This window comes from Lithobates pipiens, unplaced genomic scaffold (assembly GCF_037356315.1).
Source record: "Lithobates pipiens isolate NorthernLeopardFrog02 unplaced genomic scaffold, aLitPip1_a1.2 Scaffold_30, whole genome shotgun sequence".
Classification (NCBI taxonomy): Eukaryota; Metazoa; Chordata; class Amphibia; order Anura; family Ranidae; genus Lithobates; species Lithobates pipiens.
The window spans coordinates 40,519,184-40,545,924 of NW_027507791.1; the positions used below are offsets into that span (position 1 = coordinate 40,519,184).

General features: G+C 43.8%; 1 protein-coding gene across 1 annotated transcript; it reads left to right on the top strand.

The window, feature by feature from the left end:
- Positions 1-1,901: 1,901 nt before the first annotated feature.
- LOC143942688 (low affinity immunoglobulin gamma Fc region receptor III-A-like) lies at positions 1,902-25,994 on the top strand. The gene is made up of 5 exons (XM_077464064.1): positions 1,902-2,022; positions 13,777-13,797; positions 19,032-19,298; positions 21,102-21,368; positions 25,695-25,994. The coding sequence occupies exons 1-5, from the start codon at positions 1,992-1,994 to the stop codon at positions 25,982-25,984; spliced, it is 876 nt and encodes a 291-aa protein (XP_077320190.1). The 5' UTR covers positions 1,902-1,991; the 3' UTR covers positions 25,985-25,994.
- The last annotated feature ends 747 nt before the right edge of the window (positions 25,995-26,741 follow it).

The following is a 26,741-nucleotide window of genomic DNA, read 5'->3' on the forward strand; positions in this document are numbered from 1 at the left end:
GCTGGTGAAAGGGGCAGAGGCTGCCAGGAGGTCTGGTATTGCCTTAAGAAGTGGTGCTGGGATCAGTGGCCACAAGGAAAGCTGTTTCACTCTAATTGTGCTATTTTAAGGGACTTTGAGTTCCTGCCTGTAATGGGCTGCTACTGAGCTGACAAGAGGACTGTCAGTTCCACCAAGAGTGAACCAGCAGGAGCTGTACAGAGGAAGAGAGGAACAAAGAGTGTGCAGGAGGAAAGTGAAGGACACTGTATATAGAATGTATATAGGAAGTTGTCCCTGAAGATTTTGCTGAAGTCAAGTAGGCATCCCATAATCTCTCAACCCTATCCAAGTTCTCTGACTCTGTGTGACTGTGAAGATTCGGGGTACCTGGCTGGGCAGGAATGAGGGATCCCTTTCATCTGCAGGTCCTACGTGGGGTGTGCTACACTGATTTTCTGGCTTTAATCCTTTAAATAACTAAAGCCAGCCATAAATACAGATCAAAATTTGGCCACTTTAGTAGGATATAGCCTCCAGCAGTGATCATTGTATTCTGATAGTGGGAAAACCTCACACTTAGTGCTGCCACCTGTCCGGAATTCACCCGGACAGTTCGGGTTTTGAACTGTGTGTCCGGGTTTCAGACCTCCTCAAACCCGGACACAATATTCAGAATGGACTGTGGCTCCCCAAGTAACCGAGTACCATCTACCGCTGAGTGCATAGGGGTGTGCACAGGACCCATTCCCATACATAGACAAGAGAGGAGAGAGGGCTTGATCTGCTCCTCCTCCTCCCACCCCTACACCTCTGTCTGCCCACTCCAATCTCCGGTGTTCTGGTCCTCTGGAAAGGGATGTGTGGTCTGGAAATCTGTAGTTCAGCAACCGGCAGATACATCGTGGATGAAAGGTGTCCATACCTGAGCCTCCATCCTTGATGAGTGAGCAAACCATCCAATGTCTGTGACTGAACTCTCCCCTCACCCTCCCTTCTCTCTCTCTTGCCTCTAAGTAAGTGAATACACTAAGGTAAGGGGGACTCAGATGTAAGGGATGCACTGTGGACTCTGATTTTAGGGGGTATTTGGGAACCCTGATTTAAGGGTAAATGCTGGGAACTCTGATGTAAGTGGGAGGTTTGGTAAGCAGAAACTCCCCTTACATCAGAGTTCCTCTTTACACCAGAGCATCCCCCCTTAAAAAATGTTTTTGCTGTGAGCCCCTAAAGTGTTCAGGTTTGGCTTGAAGAAAAGGTGGCAACCCGACTCACACTGACTTGTGTTGATGAATGAATGAATAACTTGTATAGCGCTACATATGCAAACTAAATCGCCTCGGGGCTCTTTTGCCGCCAGTGCCCATCTGGGTCTTCAGAAGAGATGGGCCTTGAGCTTCTTCCTGAAGGCCAGATGGTTTTCTTCCGAGTGGATGTCCGCGGGTAGAGCGTTCCATAACCGTGGTCCTTGGACTGCGAACCTTCGTTCACCTTTTAATTTATAACAGGTCTTGGGTGATGGGGGAATTCAAGCTATTTTCTTTCCTTCAAACCAAGGTTGAAGGAAAGAAGAGTGCAAAATCTATGGCCAGCCCAATTCATAACAAGGATGCAGTTAAGGACTTCTGACTTTCCTTTGCATTCCCTGTTTAGCATACTTGTCCTGTATCAGTGGAAGTATTGAAGCCAGGAACCAACATGGCGGCCAATGGGTGTTCAGAAGGGGGGCAGTGATAGAAGCTCTCATATATTTCTCTGTAAAGATTATCTGAAATAAATACAGCCACCATATATTTAAACTGTGATTGAGCATCTCTGAATGTACTAGTACTGGTGTGAGTGCACACCAATTTCCTCTTTCGTCTTACAAAGTGTAGAATTTCCACCTCCTGCCAACACATTTTTCTATTGTAAGACCAAACTCAGAGTTTGACCAAAAAGGGGAAGTTGTGATTGTTCATTATCTCAGCACAGAGGCGAGAATAGGACTATGTTCCCACGGAGCGGTCGCCATGTCTCATCTGACTCCGATCATCTTCATCTGTAAGTGGACGACTTTCATTTTATTTTCCTGGTGGTTGGATGTGATGGGGAAAATTTCATTTTCACTTTACCCGGTGACGTTCTCTTCAATAATAAGGCAGGATGCAGACAGGACAGAAGGGGGGGGGGGGGGCTTAGTGGGAATAGCAAAAGAAGGGTTGTTGCTGTTTACCACCAATAGGTCAGTGCTGTGGATGGTAGTCCTGAAATTTTAACACCGGGGGAAAAATAATTAAACTTCTCTCTCTCTCTCTCTCTCTCTCTCTCTCCCCTAGTTAGATAGTTATATTGTTACATAGCTTATAAAAAGACACAAGTACTTTTTCTGTTTTTTTATGTTATGTTTTTGCTTTATTTCTATTTTCTGATTATACATGATGTATTTACCAAAGAGTTAAATTCAATAAAAATTATTGAAAGAGAAAAAGACACAAGTAGACCCAGTTCAACCAATAGGGAAAAAAAAACTGAATAAATAAATAGAAGACCTCTTTATACAGCATCCTAAACTCACAGCTATTCCAGAGAAAGGCAAAATAACCTATGTAAAGCATGATCCAATTGGCTGCAGCTGGGGAAAATAAATTCCTTCCTTTACCTATAAAATGCCAGTATCCAGTTATATTTTGTGTGTTGAGGAAGGCGACCAGTTCGTAGTTGAAGAAATCTACTGAGTTGGCCAGAACTAATTCCTGAGGGGCATCTGTGTGTCATCATATATGTAAAGAGCGCCCCCTAGTCCATTGGGTTGATCCTAAAGTGAAGAACTTTACACCAGTCAAGTCTGTATGGACCACCTATGTATTTATACATGGAGATCATATCCCCCCTTTTGTATTTATACATGGTGATCATACTCCCTTTATGTATTTATACATGGAGATCATATCCCCCTTTTGTATTTATACATGGAGATCATATCCCCCTTTTGTATTTATACATGGAGATCATATCCCCCTTTTGTATTTATACATGGAGATCATACCCCCCCTTATGTATTTATACATGGAGATCATATCCCCCCCCCTTATGTATTTATACCTGGAGATCATATCCCCCTTATGTATTTATACATGGAGATCATATCCCCCGTATGTATTTATACATGGAGATCATACCCCCCTTATGTATTTATACATGGAGATCATATCCCCCCCTTATGTATTTATACCTTGAGATCATATCCCCCCCTATGTAATTATACCTGGAGATCATATCCCCCCCGTATGTATTTATACATGGAGATCATATCTCCCCTTATGTATTTATACATGGTGATCATACCCCCTTTATGTATTTATACATGGAGATCATATCCCCCTTTTGTATTTATACAGTGGTGTGAAAAAGTGTTTGCCCCCTTCCTCATTTCCTGTTCCTTTGCATGTTTGTCACACTTAAGTGTTTCGGAACATCAAACCAATTTAAACAATAGTCAAGGACAACACAAGTAAACACAAAATGCAATTTGTAAATTAAGGTGTTTATTATTAAAGGTGAAAAAAAATCCAAACCATCATGGCCCTGTGTAAAAAAGTGATTGCCCCCTAAACCTAATAACTGGTTGGGCCACCCTTAGCAGCAACAACTGCAACCAAGCGTTTGCGATAACGTGCAATGAGGCTTTTACAGCGTCCTGGAGGAATTTTGGCCCACTCATCTTTGCAGAATTGTCCTAATTCAGTTACATTAGAGGGTTTTCGAGCATGAACGGCCTTTTTAAGGTCATACCACAACATCTCAATAGGATTCAGGTCAGGACTTTGGCTAGGCCACTCCAAAGTCTTCATTTTGTTTTTCTTCAGCCATTCGGTGGTGGACTTGCTGGTGTGTTTAGGATCATTGTCCTGCTGCAGAACCCAAGTTCGTTTCAGCTTGAGTACACGAACAGATGGTCGGACATTCTCCTTCAGGATCTCTTGGTAGACAGCAGAATTCATAGTTCCTTTTATCACGGCAAGTCTTCCAGGTCCTGAAGCAGCAAAACAGCCCCAGACCATCACACTACCACCACCATATTTTACTGTTGGTATAATGTTCTTTTTATGAAATGCAGTGTTCCTTCTACGCCAGATATACTTGGACACACACCTTCCAAAGAGTTCCACTTTTGTCTCATCGGTCTACAGAATGTTGTCCCAAAAGTCTTGGGGATCATCAAGATGTGTTGTGGAGAAATTGAGACGAGCTTTGATGTTCTTTTTGCTCAGCAGTGGTTTTCTCCTTGGAACTCTGCCATGCAGGCCATTTTTGCCCAGTCTTTTCCTGATGGTGGAGGCATGAACGCTGACCTTAACTGAGGCAAGTGAGGCCTGCAGTTCCTTGGACGTTGTTGTGGGGTCTTTTGTGACCTCTTGGATGAGTCGTCGCTGCGCTCTTGGGGTAATTTTGGGCGGCCGGCCACTCCTGGGAAGGTTCACCACTGTTCCATGTCTTCGCCATTTGTGGATAATGGCTCTCACTGTGGTTCGCTGGATTCCCAAAGCTTTGGAAATGGCTTTATAACCCTTTCCAGACTGATAGATCTCAATTACTTTCTTTCTCAATTGTTCCTGAATTTCTTTGGGTCTCGGCATGATGTGTAGCTTTTAAGGATCTTCTGGTGGACCTTACTGTGTCAAGCAGCTCCTATTTAAGTGATGCCTTGATTGTGAACAGGTGTGGCAATAATCAGGCCTGGGTGTGGCTAGAGAAATTGAACTCAGGTGTGGACAACCACAGTTATAGTATGTTTTAACAAGGGGGGCAATCACTTTTTCACACAGGGCCATGATGGTTTGGATTGTTTTTCACCTTTAATAATAAACACCTTCATTTACAAATTGCATTTTGTGTTTACTTGTGTTGTCCTTGACTATTGTTTAAATTGGTTTGATGTTCCGAAACACTTAAGTGTGACAAACATGCAAAGGAACAGGAAATGAGGAAGGGGGCAAACACTTTTTCACACCACTGTACATGGAGATCATATCCCCCCTTATGTATTTTTAGATGATGATCATATCCCCGTTAAAAAATATATACATTTTCTGAAAGCAAAGATCCTGGACAATAAAATGGTGGTAGTTGCAATTTTTTTTTCTTCCATGCAATTTGCACAGTTATTTATCAAACACATATTTTCAGGAGACAATACACTAAAACAAAGTTTACCGCAAACACAATATTATTCCCATTTTTTTGGTAAAAAATAGTTACTAAACATGTTAGGTCTTAAATTTGCACACGCCCATGGAATTGCAAAAAAAAACTATGGTGCCAAAAATTCTCTATAGGTGACACTTCAAAAGCCTTTAAAGGTTATCAGTTTCAAGTTAACAGTTTAGAGTTCATTGTGTTTTGGCCCTAGAATTATTACTCTCACTCCACTTGATGTTTACATACATGCTTTACATACATGCTTGCCCTACACTCAACATTTTATATAAGGCGTGTATGGGGGTAACAGGGGATCCCCTGACCCAAACCACCTACATCCCCCTTGGGGGGATGTGGCCTGGTATGGTTCAGGAGGGAAGCGCTCATCCTCAGATAAGGGTCTGGTATGGACTGGGGGGGGGGCCCAAACCATTTTTTTTATTACTATTTTTTTACCGGCAAATGTTTTTTTATTCAGCTGTCAGCGGGGAAGCCCATTGACAGCTGAGGACTCGTCGGTAGTTTGGGATTCCATGACCAGCTTCCCAACCCCACTCCTTAGCAACTAGCTTTTACTGTGTAAACATGAACCGGCTATAGATACTAACAATATTGGCTTCAGACGGGGGGGTTGAATAGGTTGTTGGAAAGCAGCCTACCGACTTTTTAATAGCATTAACAAAACCCCTCCGCCTTCACCGTTTCCAGCGAAAATATAAAAGTGAGGAAACATTTTGAAGACCCCTCGTGTATATATATATATATATATATATATATATATATATATATATATATATATATCTCAATCACAAGAGGTGTGAGAGGTGTGGCTGCTTCCAGCTGTGTATGGGTTTATTGATGACGTCACATGTTGACATTATGTAGTTTTCACAGTCCCTCCCTCTCCACTTGTACAGACTTCATTGTGGGAGGTCAGGATATGGGTTATCAACCGCCTTGTCCTTGCTTGTGACGGTGTCCTGCAGTGCACACCTGGACCTACCCTCCTAGCCCAGAGCAAAGTAGGCCCTTCAAGACCATCTCACAACATTTAATGTGGCGCACTTTGCATGCTGGTGTTATGCCCACCACCTGTTCTGACCCTGCCGGACCCCTAATAAACGTGTCCATGGTCAGTAGGGTGTCCATGGATTTCATTTTGAAAATCTGCTTACCTTACTGTAGTAGCCCTTGCTACATATAGTCAGTGCTGGTCTCTTCTGGGTGCTGCTTGAGCTCCTGACATCTCTTTACAGAACACAGAGAGTCAATCTCTCAGCATGATGGAATTTCTTGTCTACTGACCTCATATATCTGGGTAAAAAACAAGGAGAGGTGCGCCTCTGAGAATATATCCAAAAGCTTTGTTATAAAGAACAATATCCACTCACATGGAAGTAAATGCCTTTCGGTGCATCACTGGGATGAACAGGAGGAACTACAGATAGCAGAAGGTCCTTTTTTGCTGGCAGGAAGCAGCGTCACTAGTGACATCATCATCCTGTGCCACCCCGCTTGCGATCCAAGCCTCGTTTTGGCTCCAATACTGCACGGCCGTCCTCCATCTTTTGCGGTGACCAGACAAGAGGTCCAACCGCTACATCGGTGATAACCTGCAAGGATCTCATGACTCACTGCCCTCCACGCCCCTGGGATTTGATGTGCTACTTCCTGTCAGCAAAAAGGACCTTCTGCTATCTGTAGTTCCTCCTGTTCATCCCAGTGATGCACCGAAAGTAATTTACTTCCATGTGAGTGGATATTGTTCTTTATAATAAAGTGCTTTGATATATTCTAAGAGGCGCCCCTCTCCTTGGTTTTTTCCTTGTTCAACTGGAACTTGCTTCTGGTCTCCTCTGGTGGCAGCTCTGACAGACTGACCTATTCTTGCTACCCTGATACCTGCCCCTTTGGACGAGTATGGACCATATACAAGCAATACCGGGGTATCTGAACATTGCACCTGTTACTTGTTAAATCATATATCTGGGTGTTCAATATTATATTCCGTCACCAATTATTGCATCCGGGGACTCGCAATAACAGTATTGCCGTGTACACACGATCAAACAATCTGGTGGAAAAGTCCGGCGGACTCGAGTCGAATCCCCCCGTGTGTAGCCTCCGGCGGACTTTTTTTACCCAAAAGTACAGCGGACTTAGAAAGTATTTTTGCACTCCAATATTTCCGTCGGACTCGCATTTTGGCGGACAGTCCGGCCATGTGTGTGCCAGTCCGCCGTACTTTTGAAATGAAAGGACTTTTCCTGCCCGGAGAAAAGTCCGCTCATTTTGAGCGCGTCTCCAGGTAGCCGGGGCCAGCGACGCCTCCTTCGAAGAAGAATGCCGGGCTCCTCCGCTAGCAAAAGAGCTAGAAGATAGCGGAGGAGTCCGGCGAGAAGACCCCCGAAGACGGACAGAAGACCCCCTTTTATTTACAGGTGAATGGGTAAGGGTACATTGTACCCCATACTCATTCACATAGGGTGGGGGGCCGGTATCCGGGGCCCCCTTATTAAAGGGGGCTCCCGGATTCCGATAAGCCCCCCACCCGCAGACCCAGACAACCAACGGCCAGGGTTGTCGGGAAGAGGCCCTTGTCCTCATCAACATGGGGACAAGGTGTTTTGAGGTGGGGGGGCCGCGCGGCCCCCCCTTCCCCAAGGCACCCCCCATGTTGAGGGCACGTGGCCTGGTATGGCTCAGGAGGGGGGGTGCTCGCTCGTCCCCCCCTTTCCTGGCCGGCCGGGTAGCGTTCTCGGACAAAGGTCTGATGTGGACCTGGGGGGACCCCCACGCCGATTTTTTCGGCGTTGGGGTTCCCCTTTAAGTCCATACCAGGTGACGGGGCCAGCGATGCCTCCTTCGCTGGCCCCAGCTACCTGGAGACGCGCTCAAAATGAGCGGACTTTCCTCCGCGTGTGTGAGCGAGTCTGTTCATTTCAAAAGTACGGCGGATAGTCCGGCGGACTTAGTACACCGTATTAGTCCGTTGAAAATGTGCCGTGTGTGGGCAAGTAGCCCGTATGGAAAGTCCGGCGGACAGTCCCGCGGGAAGTTCGTCAGACTAAGTCCGCCGGATAGTCGGCTACGTGTGTACGCGGCATATCAGTACCAGATACAGTTGGCTGTATTATATCTTTTGCTTTATTTTATTTATTAATTTTTTTGGAGATGAGGAGACTAAATTGAGGGCCACTCCCAATCAGCTAGGGTGCACATTCACAGATCATCAGCGCGTGCAAAATATAAATTGTCATGTTCTGTCTGTTGATGCATAACAAGGTTTTTGACAGGATAGCAACGTGGGTGTGCTTAAGCTCAGAAACAGCAGATAGTTTTCTATAAATAGTTTATTTTCTTAATGTAGCTCATGTATGTTAAATAGAAGTTGAATGCGGAATAGAAATGATTTCCACTTAATTCCACTATAGTGTAGTGTAATGCCGCTTACACACGATCGGATTTTCTGACGGAAAATGTGCGCTTGTTGGCTGAAAGTCCGACTGTGTGTATGCTCCATCGGACATTTGTTGTCGGACTTTCCACCAACAAGTGTGCGCTAGCAGGTTCTCAAATTTTCCTGCCAACAAAACTTATTTGTCGGACTTTCCGATCGTGTGTCCGTCGTACAAAAGTTCACGCATGCTCGGAAATCAAGTATGAGCTGGAAGCGGTCGGTCTTGTAAAACTAGCGTTCATAATGGAGACATCACATACAGTACGTCTTGTCTGTCACTACGTTCGTAATTGTTGGCCAACATTTGTGTATGCAAGACAAGTTGGAGCCAACGCCCTTCGAACAAAAATCCACGGTTTTGTTGTCGGAAAGTCCGATCGTGTGTACGAGGCATAAGAAAAGGCTAGGGAGCCACTGTTGGGTTTTCTGCTTTGTGGGCACCATTGGGGAGATTTCCTTTAACTCTCAATCACATGTGCAGTATGCTTAGGACCAGAAAAAGGGGGATGGGATAATAGTCAAAGGGGATATGCAAAAATAAATACGGTAAGTGCATAACCACATTAAAGTAGAATTCCAAGTTTCTTTGCACTGTAAATTGTTTGGTCAGGCCAAGTTGGCCAAAATGAATTATTTTTGTCACATAATGATGGGGTGGACGCTTCTTTAGCTACATACAGTAAGCTGCGCTGTGGTCTGGCAGCAGTACAAACAACTGCCTGTATGCTGCTGGAATTGAGAGTCAGCCAATCATGAGAAGCCTTGTGTTTTTATCAGGGCTTCCCCTGATTGGTCAAGGTAAAAATCGCGATGTCACCCACCCACTTTTCCATCATCCCTCTCACATAGTGACATGCTACAATCTACAGTATGATTGTCCCACTGGCTGGAGGTTCTTGATAGCTTTTTGGAACAAAAAGCTAAAAATACATCCAGTCTGGCCAATAATGACCAACAATAATGCCCCGTACACACAAACGGATTTTCCGACAACAAATGTTGGATGTGAGCGTGTTGGCAGAAAGTCCAACCTTGTGTATGCTTCATTGAACATTTGATGTCGGACTTTCCGCCAACAAATGTTGGCTAGCAGGTTCTCAAATTTACAGCCAACAAAACTTTGTTGTCGGAATTTCCGAAGGTGTGTACAAAAGACCGACGCACAAAAGTTCATGCATGCTCGGAGCCAAGCAGAAGAAGCCACACTGGCTATTGAACTTCCTTTTTCTCGGCTTGGCGTACGTCTTCTACGTCACCATGTTTCCATGTTTGTAATTGTTGGCCAATATTTGAGTGACCTTGTGTATGAAAGACAAGTTGGAGCCAACATCCTTCAAACAAAAATCCATGGTTTTATTGTTTTTAAGTCCGATCGTGTGTACGGGGCATAAGAATAACTAAAAATGGGAACTCCATGTATCTGTGTACTTTGCTACCTAGTGACCTGTTAAGAGGTCGTAGGTCAACCGTGAACTGCAGACTGAACCCTAAACCTGACCTTAAAGCAGGAGTCCGCCGGGAGTCCACGTTTTTTGTTTTTTTTTAAAGCCAGCAGCTACAAATACTGCAGCTTCTGACTTTTAAAATAGTGACACTTACCTGTCCAGCGCGCCCGCGATGTCGGCACCCGAAGCCGATCTCTCGATCGTCTCTTGGGTGCTGCCGCCGCCATCTTGGGTATAGGAATTAGGAAGTGCAGCTTTTCGGGTTCATTTCCCGGTTCCCTACCTCGCATGCACAAGTCGCGCTGCTCAATAAGGATGGTCCCCGCTGTCTCTGGGATCCATGTGTTTCCCAGCAGGCAGCGGGGGGACTTTCGGAAAGGGGCGTAGATTCTGCATCTACGCCCCTTTCCGTAGATAGCTATGCGGAAGTGGGTGCAGATACCTGTACTGTACAGGTACCTGCACCCCCTCCCCCCTGAAAGGTGCCAATTGTGGCGCCGGAGGGGGGGAGGATTCCAATGAGCGGAAGGTCCACTTTAGGGAGGACCTCCGCTTTAACCCAAACTCAGCTCAAAGTAAACCTGGCCTTACACTTGTACAATTTTCTTCAAAAATTAAAATTTTTGGAATGTCCGTTTCATTTTCTAATTGTTAATGGGGTAAAATCAAGGATTTTTATTGACTGGAGGACCTTTAAAGAAAAAGGGTGGAACATTTTTAATGAAAGAACTAATTCACTGTAGTGAATATGGTTTTCATTTAGGAAATTCAATTCATTCCAGAATAAAAAGGTAAAGCCAAATGGAATTTTGAAGTACTTTCGAATTACATTCACCAAGTCTCCAATGGCATTATTGAATGCGTTCATTTGATTTTTTCATAACACAAACCTATCAAGGTACAGACAGCTTAAACCTGGACCTGTCCATGAAGGTAAAAGAAAAAGATTTATGTTGATGCTCCTTCCCCTTGCACTTATTCACCTTGATTATGAAGAGGCATAAGCTCCAAAACATTCTACCGAAACGTTTGGACTTTCAGATGGAAGAAGCTTGGTGATGGTTGTAAAATGGATAAACAGACATGTTTTACTTTTATGCTTAGCTTAAAAAAAAACAACAACTTTGGCCAGTCCATTTTGAGGAACAACAATTTGGTTCTTATCTTCTAATTTTTTATCTTGTGAGTTTTTTTTTTTTGGGGGGGGGGGGGGCAGGGACCACTTCCTTCCTGCTTTATTCCAGTAAGATGAGTTATCATTTCCTATAATATGAGTTTGACACATATGTGGTCAGATAGCTGTTCTCAGTGCATGGCCCTGTACAGCTTTGTGCTAAAAACATGTTGCTTAGTGCATGACCAATGAATTTTTGTTCTGTAGTAAACGAGAATAGTCAAACTTGATCAAAATGGTAATAGGACATAGAAACTCCTAAACGATGGACAGCCATCATTTCTCATCCGTGAGATAAGATTGTCGTGATCTTGCTTGACCATGAGCCAATATATTTATAAAGCAAAAAAGTACAAGATGGCAGACTAGCTATATGGGGAACTGGCTGTGGGAAATTGAGAATAATATCACCAAAATTTTGGAAAGATAACTGATTGGTAGCCAGGAAGACAACTCCTACGGGAGGGAGAGGATAATGCTAGAAGTAATTATGTATTTCAGTCTTATGCCCCATACACACAATAGGATTTTCAGACGGAAAACGTTTGATCGGAGCTTGTTGTCGGAAATTCCGACCGTGTGTAGGCTCCATGGGACATTTTCCATCGGAATTTCCGTCACACAAATTTTGAGCTCTGGATCTCAAATTTTCCGAAAACGAAATCCGTTGTCGTAAATTCAGATCGTGTGTACACAATATCCAATGCACAAAGTTCCACACATGCTCGGAATCAAACAGAAGAGCCGCACTGGCTATTGAGCTTAATTTTTCTCGGCTCGTCATAAGCGTTGTATGTCACCGCGTTCTTGACGTTCAGGATTTCTGGCAAGATTTGTGTGACCGTGTCTATGCAAGACAAGTTTGAGCCAACATCCGTCAGAAAAAAAAAAACATGGATTTTGTTGTCGGAAAATCCTATCGTGTGTATAGGGCATAATAGTGCTGGACTAATCCTACTTTAAAACAAATTCCCAAGACAAAGAAATTTGCTTTAAAAATGGTGACATCCAATTCTGTAGGACTAATGAATAGGGATATGGTTTGGGTTTGCCGCTACCATATGTTGGCTATGAATCCCCAGGATTCACTGAGTTTGCAAATCACAAACTTTCACAGGTTATACAAAAGAAATAAGGAACAACCTGTGACACAGTGTGGAGCTCCTACTGCCTCTGGTCGGCTGAGCCAATCATTTGACGGAATGGATAACCCTGCCCCCTTTCTTTAAAAGTGGAGCCATATTGTCATGCCGAGCCTGGGGGTGGCACCATGTTTTACCGACCCTGCCGGAACCCCTAATAGACGTGTCCATGGTCAGTAGGGTGTCCATGGATTCCATTTTGAAAATCTGCTCACCTTACTGTAGTAGCCTTTGCTACACATAGTAAGCGCTGGTCTTTTCTGGGTGCTGCTTGAGCTCCTGCCATCTCTTTAGAGAACACAGGGAGTCAATCCCTCAGCAAGATGGAATTACTTATCTATTGACCTCATATACCATACCTTGGTGTTCAATATTATATTCTGTCACAAATCTTTGAATCTGGGGCCTCGCCATAACAGTATCAGTACCAGGTACTGTTGGCTGTATTATATCTTTATTTTATTTTATTTTTTTATATATACATTTTTTGAGATGAGGAGACTAAGTTGAGGACCACTCCCAATCAGCTCAGGTCCACAGTCACAGATCATCAGCTCGTGCAAAATATAAATTGTCATGTTCTGTCCATTGATGCATAACAAGGTTTTTTTTCCCAGGGTAGCAATGTTGGTGTGCTTAAGCTCAGACACAGCAGATAGTTTTATATAAATAGTCTATTTTTTTTAACTGTAGCTCATATATGTTATGTAGAAGTTTACTGCGGAATAGAAATGATTTCCACTTAATTCCACTGTTGAGCCACTGTTGGGTTTTCTCCTTTTGTGGGACACCATTGAGTAGATTTTCTTTAGCTCCTAATCCCATGTGTTGTATCCTTAGGACCAGAAAAAGGGGGAGGGATAACGCCTGCCGCCAATTATGTCTAAGGAAGCAGCGGATGCTGGCAACTGCTGCATGCCTGGCAACCGCCGCATCCCTGGCAACCGCCGCTATCACAGGCACATTGCTTTACATGGCCAGAATCCTCAGCTACATGGGGAAAAGGGCAGGTGACATCACTGCCCAAATATGATTACTGCCCATATTTGGGCAATTACATTGACTTCTTCGTTAAATAGAAGCCAAAAGGGAAATGTAATTTGCTGGAAATGTTTAAAGTTCCCCAAACTCAACTTGAACCAAACTCAGGGCGATTCAGCTCTTCCCTAATTCCTACCACTGAATAGAAATAAACTGGACCCCTCTAGTAACCTTTATAGGGCTGAACTAGCAGAGCATTGAGTATAGCCAAGCATAGTTACGGTAAAATTCCCCTAAACAGTCCTTTTAATGCAAGAATACAACAGGAAATGATTATTAGAATATTTCAAGTTTTAAATTAGTTTATTATGTACGTGACTCTTTTATAGGTATTTCTCTTCTTTTCTCTTCCAGTACTGGCAGTGAGGAACACAGGTCAGTAAATGAAAAAAAATCTACTAACAGATTATTTATTGTATTAAATCCTGAAAGGACGGTCTGTATTTACGTGAATAAATGGAAGTTGTCTTATAAAACTGCAAATTTTTCATTGTTTGATGTTGCAAAACATCAGACAAGCTCAATGGCTCTGATGAGGCAGTTCCCATAGAGCAAAGCTTCCCTAAATGGCCACTTAACAGCAACTCATAGCATAAGAATACAGAAAGAGACACCAGACCAAAAACAGAAAGTTATATAAAAACTTCCAAAGTGTTTCGGGAGGCTACTTCGCATTCATCAGGACTCAACACAGGATAAAACTTAGATGGACTCAGAGAAAGCAGTGACTTGGAGCTCCATTTCTGCTTAGCAACTGCTGTTAGCCTGGATTGTTACTCCATGCGGAGAGTTCAATACTGGTTGTAATATAGGTCTGTGAAGTCACTACCTTCTCTGAGTCCATCCAAGTTGTATCCTGTGTTGAGCCCTAATAAAGCGGGTGTTGCCCCCAAAACCTGTTGTATTTTTTTTATATGACTTTTTTTACCAACAACTTTTTTTTTTACCAACAACTAATAACAACTAAAGTGATCTTACATCTAGTTTTGGTCTGCTGCCTCTTTCTGTATTTCTATGGTTTGAGATACTGTTGGGTAATCATCCATGGAAAGCTTGCTCTGTGGGTGCCTCCTAGCCAGATCTAGTGAGTTGTTTGGCATGGTGCTGCCCCCAAAGACACAATGCATATTTTTTATGACAATTCAAATGATCCTAGACTCCTTTATCTAATTTCTATATTTCTCTGGCTGTACAGGATAACTGTACTGTAAGCCTGTCATCAGGACATGCAAATATTTGGATGGGTCACAAAATGTGCCATTCTGTCAGGTCTGGGCTCAGCCCTTCCTTCTCAGAGCTGGCCGCTCTGCTGTCAGCTAATTGCCAGCTCCCATCTCTCCACAATTACTCAGCTGTTGATGATATCCTGCTCCTCAGTCCTGTCTTCTTAAGCCGTCCAGCCCAGAGGAGCTCTGCCTTTGCCTTGGTCAACATCACAGAGACTGTCTTCTGCATTCCTGTTAAAGACTTGTGTCACAGATCAGCTGCGGAGCTGATCTGTGTCTCACCTTTACTGCAGTAGGTCGGCTGGCATCTGTTGTTCCACTAGCTGGTGTTCAGCTCTGTGCACTCTGCAGCTATGGGTGTCGCTGCCCCCGGCACTTCTCTATTTAAATCCCTTTCTAACCAGCTACTATTGCTTGAACAACATTTGTTTCTGAGCTCCCTTGTGTAACCTGTTTTACCTGACCCCTAATCAACTGATCCCCTGTGTATCAACCCGGCTTGCTCTGATTACGTTGTCTGCAGCCCGCTCTGACCTTGGCTTTCTATCCGGCTCTCCTTCGCTTAATCCATCCATCCTTGTCTAACAGTGTCTTCTGGTACTTCCCTAGCGAGCAGGGTGAACCTGGGGGTCATGACCTGGGGTCAGCACGCAGCTAAGTCCAAACCTTCGTGAGAGGGTCCCTGGCAGAATACTGGCTGGCTCTTAGATTCCACGCCCTGGGGGATCCCGTGTCACCTGCTCACCTGTGGGCTCACTGTAAGTAGTACCGTGACAACTTGCTTGGCTGACATTCCTTCTGGCTCCAGATCCTGCTTACATCCTCCAGATCCTCCAGATCCTGTTTTACTACGCTTATCTGCAGCTCCCTGAAGTTTGGTTTGTCTGCCTATCCGTTCTGGTTCCTGAACTCTGGCTATGTTTTGACTACGTTTGTTCTATTTCGTTTTATTATTAACCACTTCCCGACCGCCACACGACGATGTACGTCGACAGCATGGCACGGGCAGGCATATGGGCATACATGTACGTCCCTGCCTTCCCGCGGGTCGGGGGCCCGATCGGGCCCCCGCCCGGTGCCTGCGGCGGTCGGTATTCGTGCGGGAGCGATCCCGGACGAGGGGACGGCCATTCGTTCATGGCCACCCCCTCGCGATCGCTCCCGATGAATAGAAATCCCCCGTGACATCACTTCTTCTCCTGTAATGTAAACACAGGAGAGGAAGTGATGTATTCTCTCCTCCGTGTCGGTATTTTTCGTTCCGACACGGAGGAGAGCGGATCGGTGAGTTGCACCAACACTCTACACATACAGTAGAACATGCCAGGCACACTCACACCCCCCCGATCACCCCCCCAATTACCCCTGCCCCCCAGTCACAGTGACACCAATGTCATTTTTTGTTTTTTTTTTTGCATTGGTGTCATTTGTGACTGTAATAACTGTTAGGGCAGTTAGGGTTAGCCCCCTTTAGTTCTAATGTACCCCCCTAACCCCCCCAATAAAGGTTTAACCCCGTGATCACCCCCCGTCGCCAGTGTCACTAAGGCTGGGTTCACATTGCAGCGGTTTATGAGAACGAATGTGATTCGCACCGCACTGCAGTGCAAATCACATCCGATCTCTGTGCGATTCGAGTTTAGCCATTCGCCGCACCCACCGCACCCGCCGCACCCGCCGCAAATTCGCACGGGACCCTTTTTTTGGCCCGCAGCAGAATCGGATCGCATGGGTGTTCACACCATGCGATCCGAGTTTGCAGATCGCACTGCGATATGCGAACTGATCTGGGGGTGTCATTAACATTTCACTGACACTCCCAGCAGTTCGCATAGGGCAGTGTGAACTGCCGCCGGGAGGCATGCGATGCGGGAACCCGCCGCGGATTCGTGGCGTTCCCGCATCGCTCCAGTGTGAACCCAGCCTAATAAGCGATCATTTTTCTGATCGTCGTATTAGTGTCACAGGTGACGCTAGTTAGGCAGGTAGGTATTTAGGTTCGCCGCAGCTTTTTATAGCGCCAGGGACCCCCATATACTACCGCATAAAGCCCCCTGATTGCCCCCTAGTTAACCCTTTCACCAGTGATCACCATATAACTGTTACAGGTGACGCTGGTTGGTTAGTTATTTTTTTATAGTTTCAGGGCACCCGCCATTTATTACCCAATAAAGGTTTAACCCCCTGATCACCCGGCGGGTGTCATTTGTGACTGTAATAACTGTTAGGGCAGTTAGGGTTAGCCCCCTTTAGTTCTAAGGTACCCCCCTAACCCCCCCAATAAAGGTTTAACCCCGTGATCACCCCCCGTCGCCAGTGTCACTAAGGCTGGGTTCACATTGCAGCGGTTTATGAGAACGGATGTGATTTGCACCGCACTGCAGTGCAAATCACATCCGATCTCTGTGCGATTCGAGTTCAGCTATACAGATAGTATGGCTCAATTCGTGTCGCACCCGCCGCACCCGCCGCAAACTCGCACGGGACCCTTTTTTTGGTCCGCAGCAGAATCGGATCGCATGGGTGTTCACACCATGCAATCCAAGTTTGCAGATCGCACTGCGATATGCGAACTGATCTGGGGGTGTCATTAACATTTCACTGACACTCCCAGCAGTTCGCATAGGGCAGTGTGAACTGCCGCCGGGAGGCATGCGATGCGGGAACCCGCCGCGCATTCGTGGCGTTCCCACATCGCTCCAGTGTGAACCCAGCCTAATAAGCGATCATTTTTCTGATCGCTGTATTAGTGTCACAGGTGACGCTAGTTAGGCAGGTAGGTATTTAGGTTCGCCGCAGCTTTTTATAGCGCCAGGGACCCCCATATACTACCGCATAAAGCCCCCTGATTGCCCCCTAGTTAACCCTTTCACCAGTGATCACCATATAACTATTACAGGTGACGCTGGTTGGTTAGTTATTTTTTTATAGTTTCAGGGCACCCGCCATTTATTACCTAGTCTCACTAGTGTACCCCTAAATTTAGGGGTGTCTACTTTCCAAAATGGGGTCATTTGGGGGGGGGGGGGTTTGTGCCATCTTGGCATTTTATGGCCTTCAAAACTGTAACGCCCTTAGAAAGCCTGAAGGCGGTGCTTGGTTTTCGGGGCCCCGTACGCGGCTAGACTCCCAAAAAGTCCCACATATGTGGTATCCCCATACTCAGGAGAAGCAGCAGAATTTATTTTGGGGTGTCATTTCACATATGCCCATGGCATGCATGAGCAATATATCATTTAGTGACAACTTTGTGAAAAAAAAAAAAAAAAAAAAGTTTGTAATTTTCCCGCAACTTGTGGCAAAATATAAAATATTCCATGAACTCAACATGCCTCTCAGCAAATAGCTTGGGGTGTCTACTTTCTAAAATGGGGTCATTTGTGGGGGTTTTGTGCCATCTTGGCATTTTATGGCCTTCAAAACTGTAATAGGTAGTGAGAAGTGAACTCAAAAATGTATGCCCTTAGAAAGCCTGAAGGCGGTGCTTGGTTTTCGGGGCCCCGTACGCGGCTAGGCTCCCAAAAAGTCCCACATATGTGGTATCCCCGTACTCAGGAGAAGCAGCAGAATTTATTTTGGGGTGTCATTTTACATATGCCCATAGCATGTGTGAGCAATATATCATTTAGTGACAACTTTGTGTAAAAAAAAAATAAAAAAATTTTTTTTGTCATTATTCAATCGCTTGAGGCAAAAAAATAAAATATTCAGTGGGCTCAACATGCCTCTTATCAATTTCCATAGGGGGTCTACTTTCCAAAATGGGGTCATTTGGGGGGGTTTTGTACTGCCCTGCCATTTTAGCACCTCAAGAAATGAGATAGGCAGTCGTAAACTAAAAGCTGCGTAAATTCCAGAAAACGTACCTTAGTTTGTAGATGTGACAACTTTTGCGCAAACCAATAAATATACAATTATTGACTTTTTTTTTACCAAAGACATGTGGCTGAATACATTTTGGCCTAAATGTATGACTAAAATTGAGTTTATTGGATTTTTCTAATAAAAAAAAGTAGAAAATATCATTTTTTTTCAAAATTTGCGGTCTTTTTATGTTTATATCGCAAAAAATAAAAATCGCAGAGGCAATCAAATACCATCAAAAGAAAGCTCTATTTGTGGGAAGAAAAGGACGCAAATTTTGTTTGGGTACAACATTGCATGACCGCGCAATTACCAGTTAAAGCAGCGCAGTGCCAAAGTGTAAAAAGACCTCTGGTCATTTACCAGCAAAATGGTCCGGTCTGAAAGTGGTTAAACAAGTGTTATTTAACTGTACTTCCATCTTGGTTTGATTTCATGGTTTCTGACATATTCTCTGGATTCAATTACTATCCTGTGTGAGTTTTTTTAACTAACCATTGGCATTGTACTGTTTTGTAGAAGGTGCAGTCACCCCTGTAGTCACCCTGAGCCCCAACTGGAACAATGTATACTCCGGAGATCGGGTGACTCTGTCATGCAGTGTGGGATCGGTAGAAGAGGATAAACGTGGATACGATTACTACACCTGGTATAAAGATGGCAAATTCTATATGAATGGAAAGAGCAGAACATTTACTGCTAACGTAGAAGACAATGGAGTTTATAAGTGCTCAGGGAGATCTGGCATTTATAGTGACCCTGTCCGACTACATGTTATCTCTGATGGTGAGTTTCTTTACTAATTTATTTAAGTATTAACTACCAACACTATTAATTGACTTGTAGTTAATGATGTAATAAATCCATTATTAATTAATATTAATAATCCTGCTCCATTCAGAACACAGGAGGTCAATTGCTTACCATTCAGGGAAAGCTTTGCATTTCATCAATGAACATTCTCAGATTGGAAAAGGTGGAGAGCGTAATGGTCAGTGCCCCCCCCCCCCCCACCTTTCCCAATAAGAGAATGCTTTGCATTCAGTGAGAAACTGCAAAGCAATCCTCTCACTGATGCCCATGCCAAGTGGAGGACCTCCTGTGTTCTGTAAGCAGCAGGGCTGACACTCAGCATGGGACCCGGAAGCTACAGGAGCTCACTGGAGAAGCAGTTTCTACTACCAGCTTCCAGGTATGGTATGTGCATAGAATGGTCCAAGCTGGAGCAATGTAACTATGTAAATATAATCAAAAGACAAAATGGCCACACTCTACGCGATCAAAATTCTTTCATTATTATTATTATTTATTATTATTCAGGTTTTATATAGCGCCAACAGTTTGCGCATTGCTTTACAACATGAGGGCAGACATTACAGCTACATTACAATTTGGTACAAGAGGAATCAGAGGGCCCTGCTCGTTAGAGCTTACAATCTAAAAAGGAAGGGTCAATTGATACAAAAGGTAATAGCTGTGGGGAGATGAGCTGATGGAGGAAGAAAAACAGCGTTAGTTAGAAGCAGGATAGGCTTCTTTGAAGAGAAGGGTTTTCAGGGATCGTCTAAAGATGGATAGATTAGGGGACAGTCGGACAGATTGGGGGTAGGGAGTTCCAAAGGATGGGAGAAGCTCTGGAGAAATCCTGGAGGCAAGCATGGGGGAGGATGTGACAAGGGAGCTACAGAGCAGGAGGTTTTGGGATGATGAAGAGAGTGGCTTGGTTGGTATTTTGGGACTAGGTTAGTGATGTAGCTGGGGGCAGAGTTATGGACGGCTTTGTAAGTTATTGTTAGTACTTTTATTCAGAACATCCCAAAGTGTTGATAATTAAGCGCACTTTCTGAATTTCTATGGTTTGAGATACTGTTGGGTACCCGTCCATGGAAAGCTTGCTCTGTGGGTGCCTCCTAGCCAGATCTAGTGAGTTGTTTGGCATGGTGCTGCCCCCAAAGACACAATGCATATTTTTTATGACAATTCAAATGATCCTAGACTCCTTTATCTAATTTCTATATTTCTCTGGCTGTACAGTATAACTGTACTGTAAGCCTGTCATCATGACATGCAAATATTTGGATGGGTCACAAAATGTGCCATTCTGTCAGGTCTCGGCTCAGCCCTTCCTTCTCAGAGCTGTCCGCTCAGCTGTCACCTAATTGCCATCTCCCATCTCTCCACAATTACTCAGCTGTTGATGATATCCTGCTCGTCAGTCCTGCCTACTTAAGCCGTCCAGTCCAGAGGATCTCTGCCTTCGCCTTGGTCAACATTACAGAGACTATCGCCTGCATTCCTGTTAAAGACTTGCTTGGCTGACATTCCTTCTTTCTCCACATCCTGCTTGCTGTTTTACTAAGCTTATCTCTGGCTGCCTGATGTTTGGCTTGTATGACTATTTGTTCCGGTTCCTGAACTTTGGCTATGTTTTGATTACGTTTGTTCTATTTACTTTCATTATTAAACAAGTGTGATTTAACTGTACTTCTGTCTCGGCCTGATTTCATGGTTTCTGACACATTCTCCTGATTCAATTGCCATCCTGTGTGAGTTCTTTTAACTAACCATTTGCATTGTACTGTTTTGTAGAAGGTGCAGTCACCCCTGTAGTCACCCTGAGCCCCAACTGGAACAATGTACACTCCGGAGATTGGGTGACTCTGTCATGCAGCGTGGGATCGGTAGAAGAGGATAAACGTGGAGACTATTACTACACCTGGTATAAAGATAGCAAAGTCTATATGACTGAAAAGAGCAGAACATTTAATGCCAAAAAAGAACACAATGGAGTTTATAAGTGCTCAGTGGGATCTGGCGTTTATAGTAACCCTGTCCAACTAAATGTTATCTCTGATGGTGAGTTTCTTTATTAATTTAGTTAAGTTTTAACTACCAACACTATTAATTGGCTTGTAGTTAATAATGTAATAAATCCATTATTAATAAATAAGAAGAATTCCAGGAATGGATGTCTTTACATACTTGCATTGCTCCAGGTTGGACCAACGTAACTATCTATATTCCATACCTGTGGGATCCCTCTAGAAGCTGGCGATCTCCACTAACCATGCTGAGCAGCTGCCTGCTCCATTCAGAACACAGGAGGTCAATTGCTTGCCACGGGAGCCATTCAGGGAATGCTTTGCATCTCATCAATGAACATTCTCTGATTGGAAAAGGTGGAGAGTGCGATGTCACTGCCCCCCCCCCCCCCCACCTTGCCCAATAAGAGAATGCTTTGCATTCAGTGAAAAACTGCAAAGCACCCTCTGACTGATGCCCATGCCAAGGGGAAGACCTCCCATGTTCTGTAAGCAGCAGGGCTGACGCCCAGCATGGGACCCGGAAGCTACAGGAGCTCACTGAAGTAGCAGTGTCTACTACCAGCTTCCAGAGAAGTTGCGTTAAACATGCACTAACGCACAGAAATATAGTATGTTAAATGGCATGTAACGTACAGAAATATACTACGTTAAATGGCATATAATGCACAGAAATATAGTATGTTAAATGGCATGTAACGCACAGAAATATACTACATTAAATGGCATGTAACGCACAGAAATATACTACGTTAAATGGCATGTAACGCACAGAAATATAATACGTTAAATGGCATGTAACGCACAGAAATATACTTTGTTAAATGGCATGTAACGCACAGAATATACTTTGTTAAATGGCATATAATGCACAGAAATATAGTATGTTAAATGGCATGTAACGTACAGAAATATACTATATTAAATGGCATGTAACGCACAGAAATATACTATATTAAATGGCATGTAACGCACAGAAATATACTACGTTAAATGGCATATAACGCGCAGAATATACTATGTTAAATGGCATATAATGCACAGAAATATACTACGTTAAATGGCATATTATGCACAGAAATATACTACGTTAAATGGCATATAACGCACAGAAATATACTGCGTTAAACAGTACATAACGCACTGAACTATACTGCAGTAAACCTGCCCTGACAAAATAAACTGACACTAAAGTAAAAATGAATGGTCACTACACTCACACTGACTGAACTTTCACTAGATTCACACTAAACTGATATTCTGTGGACAATATAATCAGAATAGAACACGTCCATCATTTAAGCGGCGCTATTCGGTCTTATAAATAGAACTGATCTGGAGGCCATTTTACATTCTGTCTTTTGTCAGTATAGGGAGAGGTTGCTGTGTGGAGCAGGGACAGTCTGTAATCACTAGCTATTAGGTCCACCAATGTCCTTTTAAGGACTGGTATAGGTGTACTATTGTTTGGTGTGCAGTATATAGGGGTGTAATACACTTATAATATACTTTTAAATATAGAAAGCATATTATAGTGCATTTCTACTGTGCAGCATTGTGACTGTTGAGCAGTTCTGCAGCTCTTTTGTGAGTGTAGGTAGAGGTTGCTGTGTGTCGCAGGGACAGACTGTAGCGACACAAATTGCTAACGAATATAGCTCCACAAAAGTCCTTTTAAGGACTGGTATAGGTGTACTATTAGGTGTGCATTACATAGGGGTGTAATACACGTATAAAATACTTTCAAATATAGAAAGCATATTATAGTGGATTTTTAATGTGCAGCATTGTGACTGCTGAGCGGTTCTGCAGCGATACTACAAAGAGTGACAAACGCAATTAGAAAAAAGTATTATACCTGGTGTGATAGACCAGTGGACCCCCAAAACGGCAGATTGAAGCAGAGTGTTATATACCGTCTTCCACATATACTGCACTTCTCTAGAGACTTTTGTCACAGGGTCACTTAAAAAATGACAGGCAGAGGAAGAGGCAGGCCCTTCCGAAGGGGTGGTAGGGGTAGGGCAGGAGCACAAGGCTTGAGCCAAAGTGGGAAGTTGCAGAAGGTGCATTCGATTAGGTCAAAGGATGCACCAGATTTGGTTGAGTGGCTCACTCAGCCTTACTCTTCTGCACCCTCCTCATCCTCTCTGCTGTGTGCACCCCCAATGACACTACCCCCAACATCACCACCATCACCATAAACCCTCCGCTTGAGTCACAGGAATTATTTTCCGATCCATCACAAGACATTTCCGATACGCAGCCATTCTTGGCATTGGATCAGGAAGAGGAGGTAGCAACAACCGCCACTCAGCAGTCTGACGACAGTACCCAGATCAGTCCAACACGACAACCTCTGACAGGTCACCAGACCTCTCCCGAGACAATGATCCTCCCCTGGCTTCCTCTTAGTCAGAGCGATCGCCTTCACCTGGGCTCCCTGGGTTTCCTTTCTGGCTTTGTAGACCCAGTTAAAGGTACTGGGCCTACCTGGAACTCCATAGCCTCGGGCTGAAGGTGCCCGAGACCCCACAGTTAATGCTCGTATCCCCCCTTGAGGGGATACACTCATATATATATATATATATATATATATATATATATATATATATATATATATATATATATTTATATGTAGTGCCCTGCTCCTAAATTTAAATTGTCTGAAGCTGCAGTTTGGCTCAGAATAATTATACTAAAATTCTGGCTTCTGTACCAGTTTGGCTGGGTTGTGCTAATTTCCACTTGACCATGGGTGTCACTGTCACCAGCGATAAGTGTTGGTAATGCAACAGGCTAAAGGAGTAAGGATACTTAAGGTACAGATGCTATGTTTTGGGGTTCGTTATCCCGACCTCATGGCCCTCTTGGCCTAAGGTGTGTGCTGCTTTTCATTGTCTCGGGGCCAGCTGGCCTGAGGCTCTGCAACTGAAAAGTAGGCCCAGAGGCTCTGGGGCCTACTGATCTAAGGATGGTCCTGTGCTGTCTTGCCTGAGGGGAAAAGCCATGCAACTGGAGGATTTAGGGGAGGACTTTTTTCGGAAGAGGACTGAGCAACAAGGCTGGTGCCTCTTGGAAAAGCCTGGAGACTCGGAGGATGCATCCTGGGTTATCTATCACACAGTATCGCCGGGTCGGCTGAAAGAATCAGGTACTGTGGGGCAACTCTTTAACTTCACAACAAGAAGCTTATTGTGCCTTCCTGTGGCAGAGGATTGCACAACAAGATCGCTAAATTTATCAAGTCTGTGGCAGAGACTTTGACTGAACATCTCATCGGCTGCTAGGTCAGGAGAGGGGCCTATCCAGTGGTTGTAGGATATAGACTGTGGAAATTGTTTGCCCTCTGGATCAAGGAAATACCTCTAACCTGCCAAACTACAATTCCTCTTATCCTCTACCAGTCTATTGCAAAAGTGTGTGTCTTTGTTAAATAAATCTCAAGAAAAAGGACTAATGCCGCGTACACGCGTTTCTTGTCAGAAAAAGCTCTGATGGTTTCCCCGATGGAATTTTGACGGAATTCCGCTCAAGCTGTCTTGCCTACACACGGTCACACCAAATTCCAACCGTTTATAACGGGGTGACGTACAACATGTACGACGGGACTAAAAAAAGGAAGTTCAATAGCCAGTAGCCAATAGTCGTAGTTGAATCTGAGCATGCATGATTTTTGGCTTGTCGGAATTGCATACACACGATCGGAATTACCGATAGAAAGTTTTTCCGTCTGGAAAATTGAGAACATGCTATCAATTTTTGGCTGGTGGAAATTCAGACAGCTAAATTCCGATGGAGCGTACACACGGTCACATTTTCCGATGAAAAGCTCTCATCTGTCTTTTTCTGGCCAGAATTCCGAGCGTGTGTAGGCGGCATAAGTGTCGGAGCACTATTCTTTGACCAACCCCTTTTTACACAACCCCTAAGACGGACACAAGGAACAGGTGAGGTAATGGTAAGCCCAACAAAAACCATCAGGTCCTTCAGGGGGTCAGTGCTACACATATATATATAATTATAATATAATAAATCATTTTTAATAAACATAAAGGAATTGTGGGAATAATTCTATGGTGAAAATTTGTTAGGAAAAGGCCTGCATGCCTTCTTTCTTCGAGTAATGAATTTGCTCCCAGCTACAGCTGATGTTAATGAAGCCTTTTGCTCTTTTGGAAATTCACTGCCTGGTTGGTTGGTTACTTCCCACATCACTTTCCTGTAGATATGTCATAGATTGAGTAGAACGTTCCTGTGTTGGGATGTCCACTGACGTATTATCTGATGTGGAGGGTCTCTATAAAACCTTTTCCACATTTCACTGCATGACACGATCTTTCTATTCTTTCATTTCCAGCTGTCCTCATCCTGCAGACCCCCCCGGACATAATAGAAGGAGATTCCCCAAGTCTGAGATGTCACAGCAAGAATAAAAATAATAATAAAATATACTATTACATGAATGGGAAATTGATAAACATCGGTGACACTTCACAGATCCCCAACATAACCGCAGCACAGACCGGAATGTACAAATGTGGAAAATATATTCAGGACAGGTGGAAAGCTGCTGAAACTTATATTAATGTACAAGGCGAGTTTTACTTTTATATATTATTTTATTTAAATGATTTATATTATTGCTGAAGTATTTGTTATATCATTATTTATTGATTTATTTTTATTTTTAAGCTTATTAATAATCTATTATATATTTTATTTTATTATGATGTATGGATAAGTATATATACAGTATGTGTGTGTTCCTATAAGTTCACTAGGTGATAAGGATATGGAAGCTTCATTTTATTAGGGGCGTGGCTTAATATGAGCAAGTAGGCGCAAATAAATCTGCACATTAAAAAAAAAAGAAGCTGAGTAGCCGTAGAAATTTGTGCAGTGCACTACATTACTGTACCTTCAGGTTGCAAAATAAGTAGTACTGTGCAGAGTCCATACATACAGGATAAGAAGAGATACCGAGAATTACACCCGACATACAGGGCAAGAGAAGTAGTACTGTGCAGAGTCCATACATACAGAATAAGAAGAGATACTGAGAATTACACCCGACATATAGGACAAGAGAAGTAGTACTGTGCAGAGTCCATACATACAGGATAAGAAGAGATACTGAGAATTACACCCGACATATAGGACAAGAGAAGTAGTACTGTGCAGAGTCCATACATACAGAATAAGAACAGATACCGGGAATTACACCCGACATACAGGACAAGAGAAGTAGTACTGTGCAGAGTTCATACATACAGAATAAGAACAGATACCAGGAATTACACCCGACATACAGGACAAGAGAAGTAGTACTGTGCAGAGTCCATACATACAGAATAAGAAGAGATACAGAGAATTACATTTGACATACAGGACAAGAGAAGTAGTA